This window comes from Gordionus sp. m RMFG-2023, chromosome 4 (genome assembly GCF_954871325.1).
Source record: "Gordionus sp. m RMFG-2023 chromosome 4, tfGorSpeb1-WG-v2, whole genome shotgun sequence".
Taxonomy (NCBI): Eukaryota; Metazoa; Nematomorpha; class Gordioida; order Chordodea; family Parachordodidae; genus Gordionus; species Gordionus sp. m RMFG-2023.
In genome coordinates this window covers 12,154,613-12,170,622 of record NC_088778.1, presented here as the reverse complement: position 1 = coordinate 12,170,622, position 16,010 = coordinate 12,154,613, and the positions used below count along the sequence as shown (strand labels likewise).

The 16,010-nt window shown below is 24.8% G+C and overlaps 1 protein-coding gene across 1 annotated transcript; it reads right to left on the bottom strand.

Moving 5' to 3' along the window:
- Nucleotides 1-13,425: 13,425 nt before the first annotated feature.
- LOC135928075 (transcriptional repressor protein YY1-like) lies at nt 13,426-15,454 on the bottom strand. Its single transcript, XM_065464410.1, has 5 exons — nt 14,969-15,454; nt 14,806-14,926; nt 14,704-14,764; nt 14,503-14,661; nt 13,426-14,176 (listed from the first exon to the last, which is right to left on the bottom strand). Exons 1-5 carry the CDS (start codon nt 15,417-15,419, stop codon nt 13,985-13,987), a joined length of 984 nt encoding a protein of 327 aa, XP_065320482.1. The 5' UTR covers nt 15,420-15,454; the 3' UTR covers nt 13,426-13,984.
- Nucleotides 15,455-16,010: the final 556 nt, after the last annotated feature.

Here is a 16,010-nt window from a genome sequence, read left to right as displayed (position 1 = left end):
TTCAAAAAAATTATTTGAGGATGTCTTCGTGGTAGATACTCGGCAATCTATGTTTGTTGGAGTAAGATTATTCAGCTTCGCCATTAGCCTATCGCAACCAAGGACAATGGCTGAACTGTGTCAATAATAAAATCAACAATTACTTTATCAGCCAATTTTTGTGAAATATTGGCATGTTTATTATCAGTTAATTTGGTTTGGATAGTATTTGTCTTTTTGAATGAAGATTCTCCTATACCAAAATTTTTTATATGTTTCTCTATTTCCTTATAGCAAGTCTAATAAAATAAATAATATTATAATGTAAAAATAACAATTTACCTTTAGGTGTTTCTTCAGGTTATAGCTACTCGATTGATTTGATGATATATTTTTTTTACATTTTAAGCACAGGAATTTGAATCCAGTTTTTGTTTTAATATTTATTTTAAAAAATTTTTTAAATCTAGGGAATGGGAAATCGTTATTAGAGCTATTAAGTACATTTTCTTCCATTGAATCTTCCATGTCTTAATCACTTTCAAGGATTTGGATATCCATGGGCGATGCCATTTTAGATTATTAACACAGATTGAAAATATAAATTAAAAATGAAAATATATTTAAATTTCAAAATTAAATAATAAATTATAAAAATTATAATTAATTATGATATTATATTTAAATTTTCATGTTTATACTTACATTCACTATATTTTTTAAAAGTAGCGCGCTAAAAAATTAAATAATTAAAAAAAAGTAGCGGCTATTAGCTATAGCTACCAAAAAAGATAGTGCGCTACTTTAACAACTCTGTTTTACAGACACATTTGACAGTTATAGAATATATTACAGTAATTTTTACTAATCAATGTTTTTGATAATAAATAAAAACCCAATTTGCATTCAATTATATAACGCCATCTATTTATTTTAAATAAAAAAATTATATTAATAATTAGTCTTCATATTATTAATCCCAAAATTTATGTACCTAATTAGATGTTGACGCTACTGAAATATTGAATTATTTTTTACATTTTCTTATGTCCTTATCAATATTTTATAGTCTTCTATATAATTCACTATTGTAAAAATTATTTGTCATGCGATAATTGATAAAATTAGATATACTGTAGACATATAATATACCACTGTTTGTATTGTGCATTAATTTTTTTTATTTTATTTAATTTTTAATTTAATTTTATAAATAGTTTTATAATTATAATTATATTTTACTTTTAAGATAAATAAATTGTAGTTACTCTATTATAAAAAAAATTATATTTAATATTTAATATTTAATATTTAATATTTTATAATATTTAATATATTATATTATTTAATAATATATGGATCTATTATGAATTATTTTATGGATGTATTATTAGTAATTATAATAAATTAACTTTTGTCTTAAGACTTATCTTTGACTTAAATTTCATTTCTTAAAAGACATTTTTGGTTTCACTTTTTTTTATATAAATAATTTTATTAAATAAGTATGAATTATGATGAATAGTTTAATTTAAAAAAATATTAACTTCTATATTCATTCTTTCAAATATATTGTTTAAGATATATGCATACATTTTTTGGGGTAGGAGTGGGGAGAGGACTAATGAGGATTTTTTTATTAGCTAATAATGATTTTCACAAAAAGTGATAAATTTCTGAAGGAGGGGATTTTCCCTTGCCCCCTTCCTTGACTACGCTTATACCTTGAGTTATTTATACGGCAAAGATGCCATATTCGAAATGAAACATTTTGTAACTATAAAATAAGAACCAGAGTAATATGATGAAAGCAATTAAAATTTCATATATTATTGTAGCACCACCTCTAGTTAGTATATTATATCTTAAAAAAATAGTAGTTTGTAGTAATATCAAAAATATACTCATTTTGAAAATTTTAACTCAAAACTGTTTTTCAAAGAAGAAAAAAAGAGCTATATTAAAAACATTTAAAAAGAGAAGAGAAGATATATTACATCTATTGTGGGATGAATAATAAGATGTTTATTTTTTAATAATATTTTTAAATAAATAGATAGCGTTAACGAATGCAAATTGTTATTTATATTTATTATCAAAAGCATTTATTAGTAAAATTTATTAAAATATTAACGCAATGTTTCAAAAAGTGGCATTTTACCTAATATTTTATAATCAATTGTATATAATAGAGGATTATAAACTATATGTCTACTTACATTTTATAAAAAATTATTTAGAACTTGAAAATATTTTTAGGAGGCATGGTAGTTAAATTTAAAAATGAATAATATAGGTGATTAGTGATTTTGGACTCGGCTAATTATAATATTAAATTTGTTAATTTTCAATTAATAAATGATTATATTAAATTAATTAAGGTTATTAATAATTTAAATAATAAATGTCTATTAAGCATCAACTTTTGATGCTAAATTGATATTTAATGAGTAAAATTGATATTTTTTCAACATAGAATTGGATTGCAAGCTGACATATTGAAAATATAATTTATATGTATCAAACTAATCTAATAATTAAAATAGTATTCATTTAATAAAAATTTAGATAGTCTTATTAATTTTAAAATAATGAAATTGCATCTATTTATTATTTAATAGAATTATAAAAGAAATGATTCAGAGGGCAATCCAAAAAATTTATTTTTAGTTCAAGGAGATATTAAGGAGCCATTTAAAATAAAATTTTTTTGCTTCAGCTATTCAAATTTTTCTGTGGGCTCGAGCTCCCATACCTCCCCCCATAGTGACACCATTGCATAGTAGTCAATGTCAATAGTATAAAAAGTCAGATTTGGATCGATTTTAAAAACTGCATTATTATAATTTTATACAAAATATTATAATGCACGATTGGATTTTTGCTCATAGATGGCGGAAAGGTTTGGATCTCTATTTGCCAAATCTTGAGGCTTACATAATATTATTTTTTAAAATCAACCCAAATCGGAAATTATAACAACACTAGTTATCAGGCCAACCACATTGAATAGAAGACTAGAATTTGGAAAAAAGTTCATCGTGTTGAAAAATATATAAATATTTTTTGATTAGGTTGCTTTCCCTATGTTTTTTAAAATAAATTTTTTAAAGTGTTCATGCCAGAGTTTATTATTTACATTAAATATTAAAGGTATAAATTTATATCAAGAATAGACACAAAATATAATAAGCTTTTTAAAATAATGTATAAAAAATTTTTAATTTGTTAGGATTATAAATAGTGGATAGAAGAATTAAAGAATAAATTATTATTAAAATTTTATGTTCATTTATTGTAAACTTAAGATTAGACACCTCCCACCCTTAAATTAATTAAATCTGAAGCTCTCAGATATTGGTTTTAGCTTCTAAACTCTTTTTATCTCAACCATCTTTCAAATCGTCTATGTCTAGATTTTTGTTCTGCCACAAGTAAGGTTTGCACTTATATTGGAGTCGTTAAATATCATAAGAAAAAGATTCGACCCACATTGTGATGATATAGCTCTGTGAATGTTAAACTACATGATAGATGTATACGATTTCCGCAATTGTAGTTGCATCTGTATTATTTATTATTTTTGAGAATATTTTTGTATTGCAATCGATGTTGATATACTCCCCTGTACTGACTTATATGAATGAAATGATGTTGATTTATTATTGGATAAAATAAAACAGGATAGAAAGAAATTTACAAACTAGACATGTTTTTCGAATAAATATTTAAAATTTATTTTATAAATATCAAAATAATCAATTAATGTCTCTCAAAATTATTATTTATATATTAAAAACGTTAAAATACTTTTTAAAAAATTGCGGGAGAAATTAATTGCGGTAGATTTTTGCGGGAGATTTCCAATTGCGTTAGTTTTGCAAGAGAGAAATGTCTGCGTGTAAACTAAAAAATTGCGGGAGTCTCCCGCTGATGGAGGGAGACATGGCAACCCTGACTCTATATGCTAAAGGGGCGACGATCAGAGTTAAAATGAAAAATATAGGAAAACCTAGAGCAAAAATGAAAATTAGAGAATTAAGATATAAATAAAACCCTATAGAATGAAAATGGAGCTATAATAAAAAATTTAAAAAATGTAGAAATTTATAAAATAAAATCGGCGCAAATCGACAATAAATCAATAGAAATTAACAAAAATGAAATAGGTTATTATCGATCAAATAATATTTAATTTATTTCTGGGTGGGATGATAAATTCAAAATGAAAAAAAAACATAAATAAATATATAAATGAAAATAGATTGAAATATATGAAATGCTCGATTTGATATATAATCCAAAGGAAAATAAAGGAAGAAAAAGGTACATTAAAAAATACTAATAAATAAAACGTATGTTTTAAAAACGGTCAAAATAAAAAAAATTAAAAAAGATAAAAACATTAATAATTAAGAAAATTAGAAGTATATATGAGTACTGTACAAATGGGGAAATTTCAGGCGTTACTATTAAATTTAAAAAAACCTAATTTAAAAATAATAAAGGTAAAATAAATAAATAGTAAAACGTTAAATTGAGCTGATCTACATATGTATTTGGAATTATTCTTATTCGAATTAATTTTAATCATATCCTAGACAGAAAGATAATATCATATGGTATACTTATAATACAAGACAATGATATAAAAAATTCAATTCATTTTAATACAAATTCTTATCAAATCCGACAAATAATAATTAAAAATTTTAAAAATTATAAAGAAGAAATGTAATGTATTTAATAGAATGGAATGTTCTATTCTAATAATTATTATAACTTTTGTAGAACAATAATTTTATTATAAATATTACCTAACAAATGTAGTTCAATATATTTATTACTCCATATGCTAAAGACAGGCCATATTCCCATATAATAAAATGGTCAAATTTATAAGGTTTTAATTTTATATGGGCCATTCCACGTCAAATCGATCAAAAAAGGCACTTTTTCGGCAGACCCATTTTAAAATTGTTAAAAATTTCTGAAATTATTTAGATAGGTAAAAGAATAAGAAAGCCGTTTATTTTAGTTCGCTAGCACACCTGATTCTCGAGATATAGGGGCTCAAAAAAACAAAAAAGAGCCACATTAGGATCTTTAAAATTTTTAAAATGCTTATATCTCAAAAACTATTTATAGTAAAAAAAATTATAGTATATCATAGGTAAAGAAATTCTCTAATGGGATAACAAAGAATAATAAATATTGGCGCCATTATAGGTTTTTACATCCGGTTTACCTAAATTGTTTTACCTGTATTTTTAAGCAAAATAGTGAGTTTGTTTTCGAATTTTTTTGTTTGCTATTGATTTAGACACCTTTTATAAATATATATACGATGTCAAAACCTTGGCGACGCTATCGACATTTCCGAAATATACATTTTTACCAAAAATTGAAAATAAAAGTAGATGGCGCTAATGGTTGAAAAATATTATTCTTAAGGAAAATAAAAATATTAATACGTTTATAAGAATTGTGACAAAATTTTTAAGTTCTACCCTACCCCCCCCCCCCTCACACTATCCTTAAAATGTTTTACATTTTTGATCTCTACTTTGCTACTATAGCGAGCGAATGACTTATTAGCTCGATAATATATAACAGCTGCAGTAAAGACGAATATTTTATTGGCATATATTCGATTATATTTTACAAAATAAATTGTTTAAAACGATCTCTCTTTCTGCAAAATAATTTTAACCTGTCCGTTCAGGATTAATTTTATCGTCTGTCTACCAATAACAATCTGGATTTGGAGAGTGCAAAAACATGTATTCTAGGTGTAGATCAATTAAAATTTTATTCTATATCACAGATGGACGTACCAAATATTAAAATGTTGCAACCCATTTAATCTACAGAGACATGCTTATTATCGCGAGAATCTAAGAAAGATTCTACCCTGGATGACCCAAAAAAATTTACCATTCAATTAAGATATGTTAATATGCTCTACATGCCGACAAAAATTAGCAAACATTCCTTATACTTCAAATGACAATGTAGATATTGATTCTGCCCTCATATAATTAATCAAGAGGCTATTGATAACATTAATATATCCCTACAATTAAATGGGGAATCTCTCATTAAAAGAAAAGGCTTATGTGAATAGAAATATTCGAAGAAAAAAATATCTAGAGTAAAAAAAAGTTTTAAGGACTAAAATTATACCATTATCTATCATCATATAATGAAAAATTCGATGAAATTGTAGGTACCTTAAAAATTAAAAAAATTATATGAAACATTATTATTGAAAATTTGTTACATTATTAAGTGTCTAATGGGCATATGCCCACTCTGCTCCTCATTTAATTAGAATATTATATATTAAATCAAAATTTTTTAGTATAAAAAGTGAAAATATCTGGGTATTGATAATTAGGCAGCAAAATTTTAACCATAATCTGTAATTTTATAAAGCGCCATCTATTTTTTTATCAATTTTTGGAGTCGATAGCGTTTCCAAGATTTTGATATTGTATATATATTTAGCAAAGGTGTCTAAATAAAAAGCAATAAAAAAAAATTCGAAAACAAACTTACTATTTTGCTTAAAAATACAAAGCAATTTAGGTAAACCGGATATTAAAAGTCTATAATGGCGCCAATATTTATTATTCTTTGTTAGCCCATTAGAGATCTTCTTTACCTACAAAATGATATATTATAATTTTTAAATAGTTTTTGAGATATAAGCATTTTAAAATTTTACAGATTCCAAAGTTGCTCTTTTTTGTACCTTTGAGCCACTATATCTCGAGAACCAGGTGTGCTATCGAGCTAAAATAAACGACTTTCTCACTCTTTTACCTATCTAAATAATTCCAGAATTTAACAATTTTAAAAGGGGTTGGCCGAATTGTGATCGATTTGACGTGGAATGGCCCATTATAAATTTTGGCATTAGAGTATATTAAGAAGCATTAGTATTGTTGAAGCTTTTATTATCAAAAATAGACTTGTGTTGTCTTGAAATGCAAATATTTGCAAAGGTGCTCAAATCTATTTTTTATATTACTTCCTAGATGTGAGGAATTGTAAGTCTTTATACTAATAATATCCATCAGGGGGTCGCTAGCCTTTACAATCTCAGGGGGCTTAACTAAAAAAAAATTTTTTTTTTTGGGGGGGGGGGGGGTTTAAATTTTAACTCTGAACAATTATTCTGACTTTCATATTTTGTCCTTTATTATATTATGCATACAAAATAAACTAGCATATAAATAATTAAAACAATACAAGACATTTCTAAAAATAATATTTTTTAATACAAAATCTATTTATTACAGTATTAAATATTTTCGTAAATACCACATAATGCAATAATATAATTCTTAGCAACTTACATTGACAAAAGGTTATCAAACTAATATAACTCTCTGTTACTATTTTAGACAATGGCTTATAGAATGGACTAATGAGGAAAAATTTATAGGCTTAAACCAAATCAACAATTCTTGAAGTAGAATAAACGACCAATCCAAATCATAAAACTATATGGTGGTTAGAGCTTCCTTTTAGATGACATGATGGAAGCTAGATAAGTAATCGAGAAAATTATTGTGAGATATTAAATTTCTAAAAGATTATCTTCCATTTTAAATGATATATAAACGACTACACATTGAATTATTGTTTATCTAAATATGCTATCTGCTCTCAGCTCAGCAGCTGTAGTAATAATCTTAAATTACATAGCAACACAAATAATAGATGCTGGTTAATTTGCAGTAATAGCCATGACACTCACGATGTAAACTAATATCAGAATTTATTATGTTGGATAATTAATAAAATAAAAACATTAAAAATCTTTGGAAGAAATAATTATGCAAATATATTGAAGCCTGGAGTTATTTAAACGGCAAGGATGCTTAATTATAGATGAAATATTTTCTAACTATAAAAAAGACCAGAATGATATGATGAAACAATTAAGATTTTATATATTATCGCACCACCTCTAGTAGGTATATTATATCTTAAAATAATAGTAGTTTGTAATAATATCAAATATACTTGTATTAAAAATTTAACTCAAAACTGTTTTTCGATAAAGAAAAAAATAGCTTTCCTAAAAATACGTAAAAAAGAGAAGATAAGATATCAAATTTATTACATCTATTCTAGGATGAATAATAAAATGTTTAATTTTAAAATTATTTATAACTAAATAGATGGCGTTAAATACTAATTGTTACTATATTTATTATCAAAAGCATTTATTAGTAAAATTCATTATAATATTAACTGTAATATATTATATAACTGTCAAATACGTCTATAAAAGTGGCATTTTATCTAATATTTTATAAACCTATATGTCTAATTACTTATTTTTATAAAGAAATCTCTTATACTTATTTGGAACTTGAGGAATAGGTATGATAATAAAATTTAAAAATAAATATACAGTTGATTAGTCATTTTGAACTCGGCTAATTACAATATTAAATTTTTTAGTTATCAATTAATGATTATATTTATTTAATAAGGGTTATATAATAATTTAATAATAATAGTCAATTAAGCTTCAACTATTAATGCTAAATTAATACTTAGTGAGTGATATTGATATTCTATTTTTAACACAGAATTTGATTGCAAGCTGACATAGTGAAAATATAATTTATATGTTATAATCTAATCTAATATTTAAATTAGTATTCATTTAATAAATATTTAGACAGTCTTATTAATTTTTAAATAAAAAAATTAAATCTATATATTACTTAATAGAATTATAAAAGAAATTGCAGGGGGCAATCAAAAAAATTTATTTTTAGTTCAAGGGGTTAAGATTCCATTTAAAAAAATTTTTTGCTTCAGGGGGCTATTCAAATTTTTCAGAGGGCTAGAGCCCCTGCGCCTTCCCCCTCTAGTGACGCCACTAATATCCGTATGATATGGCTTTACAAATTGATCGTGAATTCTTATTAGTTTATCAATATCATTATTTTACAATATATGTATTCATGTTGATAATATATAAAAATTTATTTCCCTATAGAAAAGATTGAATCCGTACCAGAGTTAAACCAGGCCGTTCCTTTTTTTACTTCAGCCTTATAGATAAGCGCAAAATCATATTTATAGGTGACCATGGAGATAATTTGGACAGGGATATTCAAAGGCATCATTCTAAAGAATATAAATCCCGAACTATAAAAAATTAAAGCTTTGAGCCATCAATAACGAAACTAGTCATTAGAAAATATATTAATGCACTTTCAAATAATATATTCAAAAATTGATTATGATTTTTGTATATTCTTTATAAAATAAATTAATTTTTTTTCAATTTTATAAATAAACAATATTTCAACAAGTGAAATTTTAATAAATAATATTCATAATTAAAATCATATACGATAGTGCTGCTTTAATAAAAATCAGAGACCTGCAGAAGGGCCATTTACACGTTGCGGTGTAGCGTTGTAGAATAACTGCGGTTCACAAATTCGCACATTTGACGTTTTGCAAAATTTATATTTTAAAGGTATTTATATTTAAAGTCAAATATATAGATTTGTATCTTTAGGAACCAATATAGCCACCCTAAAAGATTTGGAAATCAAGATTTAAACAATTAGTATGTAATATAAATAAAAAAAATATTAGTATAATCTTTTTTTGAACTGGAAGGTAATTATCATGACATAAATTTATTAAGTGGGAAAGAGCTAACTTTAAACGAGAACTTTAAGATTTAACCTGATTAATGATATTCTACAGAAGGTTAAACTATTTCTATGTAATTTTTATATTATATAAATTTTAGAAAAATTGTCATCATGAAATGAGAAGAAAAAAAGGATATATATAGGTGTCAACAAACTTTATACAATAATATCTAAAAGGCTAACTATCATATATTTAAGGATTAACTAATTACATAACCTAAAATATAATTGATCATTCTCAAATTGGTTTCCTGTCTAATCTAACCGTAATCAGATTTAAAGTAGATTCACATCTGCCAGATTTTCAGTAATTTATACTTAAGGATTCTTAGGTCCCCAAGGCTACCATAGGTTTATATTTTTTGACTCTCTATTAAAATTAAACAATCAGTCAAAAATATCCGGGTTGTATAAAGTAAAGTGGTTCAAAAGATAACGAGTAACTTTTTTGAATAAAGGTTACTCAAAACATTACTCGTTACTTAAAATTTTTTCTTAAAAATATGGAATATTTTTTATAAATTATATAAATATTAAGCCAAGTTTTTATTTCATATCAATTACCAAAATTTATTATTTTTATTTTATGTTACATTTCTGTGCTTAATTTTTTACAGTCAAGATTGTTGTTAATTTATATTCTCCAATATTGTAATTTATTTATAAAGGATATATGTTAATAATACTTATTTCTTCAGATGAAGATGATTTAACTCTGCCCTAACCCCATTATGAAACATTTTTTACACCAATTAAGAAAATCAAGGGCACTAACATTTGTAAGTGTAGGTTGTGCCCTAACCTCGATTTCTAACAGCTCAAATCTAAAAAAAACATATAAAGATAAAAACATGAATTCAGAATGTATTCTTATATAAATATTATAAAAATGGATGAGGATATAATTATTTTTGTGAAGGTGATCTAATAAGTTTTCCTAAAAATAAAGATGATTTTTCAGATTTTTTTATATAAATGTGCTCGAAACCATATATGGAAATAATAAAATTTTAATGAATAATGTTATGAAAAGAATTGGAAAACATTATCACAAACTTTCAAACTACCAATCGGATCTTGTAAAGGAACTATTAAACAGTTGAATTTCTATCTTCACAAAAAAGGCCAACATTGAAGGCATTATTTTTAAGAAGTAAAATGGAAAGCATTTAGTAGCAAATGATTACTTCACTTAAGGAAATATATTTAAAAACTTGCCTTAGAATTTCCTGTTTGCGATCTACAAGCAATATTTTAATTTACTTTTTTATTTCAAAAATTATCAAGGTCTTGACTACTTTTCAAGACTTATTTCAAAATAAAAAATTGTGGTAAAACAGTAAGTATTTATTGATAAACATTTTATTATAGAGCATGATGATATTAGATTAGTAAATATAGAGATTAAAAAACATAAGGAAATATCAAGTACAAATTATTTGACAAACTTAGCAATAAACATTCTACAATACAACAAGCACAAATTATGATCCCACTTTAAATGACTTAAAACCATGTTCTAAATTTTTTGGGAGAAAATTTCCGAAGTTTTTCATGCTAGCCAAAAAATAAACTTTGTGTTGGGGCAACTAGCACACTTAGTGAAAAAGTTTTCTCTACCGCTGGGTTGACGTTGAATTCAAGGAGATTATCCTTATGTCCGGCAAATTTAAATAAAATAGTTTTTATATGATATCTATAAAATTAGAATCGAGCTTTTTTAATTCGTTTTATTTTCGAAAAAGATGTAAATATAGATATTCTTTAATGTATTTTATGTTTTCTTAAAAAAATTCAATTATAAATTTAAAATTTACATATTTATTAAAAAATATGTAAGTGTGCTAATTTTGACGGCGGCTAAAACGCGGTGCGCCAATGGCTGCCGATTAGATTTATAAAACTTACACCAACCACCGATAGTTTCATCGGTGCACAGGTCTAGTCATGGCCCAGATTTTATAAAAGCATATATTATATGAAAAAATTTCAAGCTCAAAATATTTATTTTATTCTCTACTATAATGTTAAGCATTCATTTTAAATATTTAGTGATAACTTTAATAATGATTATCTATTTCAATCTATTTATTACAAAATATATTTCCCCTTTTCTTATTTTTTGAAAACATCTCTTAGCTATAAGCTATAAAATTCATTTATAATAAATTGTTTCAATCATGCAAAAACGAAAGAATATGATGAAAATATACTATTAATATTTTCTTGAATTTGATTGATGCCTACTGCAAGCCATTTTGACCGACCTTGCAGGACCATATAAGGTGGTATTAATCCAAATTATAAATATTTTATTTTTTTTCTTTTTTCGCTTTCATCTTTTTGGATGGTAAATGCAATTTCTTTTCCCAATTTAAGTTATTCATGCAATCCTTTTTATTTAATTTATATTTGGCAATGTTGCCCTATACTTTATGGATCAATCGAGGTTTTGTGGCCTATCTACTTTTTAACTAAAAAAAAAATTTCCGACATATATTCAGGCAACCTCATTATATGCCAAATACCATCTTCGTCTATTTACTATGTTGCTTTTATGACCTTTAAATCTTCCTAGTAATTTATATTTCGTGTCTAATCCCTTTTAGTTACCCCAGTCATATTTTTATAATAATTATCACTATTCTGTAGGTAACCCTATTCAAAAATGTTGATTATTTTAAATGGATTGAGTAACTTACTATTTGTAACTATACAAATTGTATAAAATGGAACATTTTTTATATTTGTAAATCATATTTGTTTTTGAATAGGCTATAAGGTCTCTTGTCTGATTCTTTGCATGACCATGTTTATGAAGTATAAGTAATAATTGGATTAGTATCCCCAAAATTTGTGTGATATTCTTTTGACAAAGAGCATTCCGGAAAAATTTATCCATACTTGGTTCATTTCTTTTTCAATTGTGCCAAGAATCTGAAGTGGAACCCAAATGTCTGCAGAGTTCATTTGCCAGAAGTGTTATACATTTGTATTCATTCAATTTTTCTATTTTATCATTTTAGTTAATTCCGAGTTAGTATGTGATAGAAAATCTATTGCTGTTATAAAGCAGGGGACTGACAGTTGGACATTCATAAATTCCCTCAAAGTAAGCCTGAAAATCTAATTATGCATTAGACCATAGTAATATGATTCTTATACATATCCTGTATCATTATATCTTTCTAAAATATATTTGCTCTGAAAAGAAGTCCATTATATAAGTTTACCTGATAGCAAAAGAACTAAAAATTTGGGTCTAGTACCAGACATAAACCTGTATGCAATATATCTCTAATTTTACAAAATTATTCTTTTCAATAAATTTTGAACATAAATAATGCACTTTAAATTTTTTTATCTTGTGCATGGTCCAAAAAAATTTTTGGTTTACAAGTTTAGTCAAAGTTTTGAAAATGTTTAAAAACTGATAATTAAGCAATTATGTTGTTTTCTTTCATAGCAAATTATTATGGGCCAGGTTGGACAATTTTTACAAAATATGTTTACAGACTGGGCCCGGCAAAAAAAGCACAATAAAAAAATTTGTGTGGGCTGACTTATACCAAAAACAATGGAAATTAATATTTAAATAATTAAAATATCACCATATGAATCAAGATCTGTGTCAACATTATATATTTTTTTATTAAAAAAATATTATAAATTGACTATATATTTATAATTTGTTAAAATATATTAATAAAAAATAAACAATAACTAATAATTTCTAAGGTTACATTTATTAAATGTGTTCTTTTAGTTAACTGGTAAAATGAAAATTGTTTAGAAAATATTGTGAATTTTTGATTAACAAAATTCAAAGACGAGAGATTAATTGGAATAATTAAAATTTATTTTGATTTAGAAATTATAATCAGAGTAATAAAAACATGCATTCACATTAGGCTCCATTGTGTTTAAACCAAGTCATAAATAAATTAACAACATATATACTTGATTTAATGATAATTTAAAAGAAATATACAAAGTAATCTAATTAATGAAGTACATAAATGCCAAAATTCATGTAACGAAATTATTATTATACAATAGTATAAAATGAACATCAATTTAGATATTCTAAACTAATAAATTAAAATTATGCAATGCATATTAAATTCAGCTTTACAGAGTAATTCTTAATGAATATATTTTTTGAAAGAATCACATGTTGGTTTTAGGTTTCAAAAATTCTGATATTGAAGTACAATATTTTAAAATCTCACACCTAGCAGATTTAAAATTATTCAAACCAGAACCTTAAAGGGTAATATATACAATATAGTATGTGGGTGTAGTTAACAATGTAGTAAAACATTTCTTGCTTTGGCGTGTGTGAGTATGTGTGATTTAAGGTTGGTGGATTGAGCAAATTTTTTATCGCATTCATCGAATGGGCATACGTAAGGACGATCACCAGTGTGTATACGAACATGGGTACGAAGATTGAAGTCTAAAGAGAACCTTTTGCCGCAGCCTTCAAAGGTGCACTATTAGAGAGAAGGAAAGTTAAAAGAAAGTATTTATAAATTACTCAAATTAAGATAGTTTTAATATTAAAAATGTTTTAATATAGTAATTAATAATTCCATTCTATAAATTTCTATTAAATGAATCTTACAATTGTAAAATAATAAATTATAAATATTATGTTTAAAAAATAATAATAATGGGATTGTATAGAAATAAGTAATAGTTTTACATTAGATATAATAGTTTTTACATTAAATATAATAGTTTTTACATTAAATATAATAAGCAATATTCATAAATAATATCAATTTGATAAGACTATAAAAATAAAATTAAATATTACTTGAAATGGTTTTTCTCCAGTGTGAACTAATTGATGTCTTTTTAATTTGGAACTTTCAACAAAAGCTTTCCCACACTCAGCACAGACATGAACTCTTGGACCATGTGTGTGTAAATGTTTACGCATAGAAGAATTGTCCTTAAACATTTTATTGCAACCCTATTTAAATAACAATAATATTTCAATAAAAATATATATTACTTTATGTGGGCATGCTATTGTCTTGGGAATATCATCTATAGATAATTTTCTGGATTTACCTCTAAATTTTAAATATATTATTAATATAATGTTTAAATTAACTTAGCAAATTCTGCTAGCTGTTTAGGATCACTTAAATCCAACCCTGATATTTTTTTTCCAGACATATACTCAGCAAACTCTGTGTCTATGTCATTTTCATCTAATTTTTTCTCATCTAATCCTTAATGAAACTGTTTAAATGTAAAAATATAATAAATATTACCATTTGACCACATTGATACAGTAAATTCACCATCAAGAGTTTTAATTTGAACTTGTCGTTGTTCCCATTTTTTAGGAGATTTGTGTTGAAAATTAACGCCTAATTCATTAATATCATCAAGTATATTAAACTCATTTTTTATTTTGTCCAATTTTTTAAATTTTCTTGGTCTTTTATTATATAATAGATTAAAGTGCTCATGATTAGGAATATTAGTAAGAGACATAGTCACATTTTCATATGCTAAACTTTCTGAAATATCGCCCACTATTTCTTCACGAGGTTGTAGCATAATTTCTTCATTAACATCAGAAAGACTTTTAAATGATATAATACTGGATGATATATTATCAAATGATGAATTCATTGGAACTTCAACTGGTAAACTATCGATCTCCACCTCCTGTAACTCCGGATGAATATCAACATCAGAACTAACTATGGACGCCATTTTTTTCCATTAATTTTAGGATAGATGTGATACCAGCAAATGTTATTTATAATTATTGATTAGTAGTGCTACATAGCAGCGTAAATGTAAATCTATAAGAGTTTCTTTAATTTAGAGATTTATTTCCATTTTTTTATTTTTTTAAATTAAAAAAGAAAAGTGTATAAAATCTTTTCTTATAATTTCCACAATTAATATATAAAAAATGAAAGATAGAATAAACATAATTTGAATATAACAAAATAAAAATAAGAAAATTATTAAGGCAACAAAAATAATATTCTTATTGTAATAAAAATAAAAGGTTTAACATTTTATAAGGGCAAAATATAGAATCTTTAATATTTAGATAATAATTTAACTCAGTCAGTTTTTTTTTTATAGATTTTAGTAAAAGGTCCAAACCATTCTGCCATCTATAAGCAAAATTTCCAGAATTACATAATATTATTTTGACTAAAATATACAGCAATAATATACGAAATGGTGTCAATACCCCTTTTAAACTCTTTCAAATCATGGGGACATTTATTACTTTCACTAAAGTAATCAATATATTCCCCCATTACATTTAGTGCGAGATCCACATGG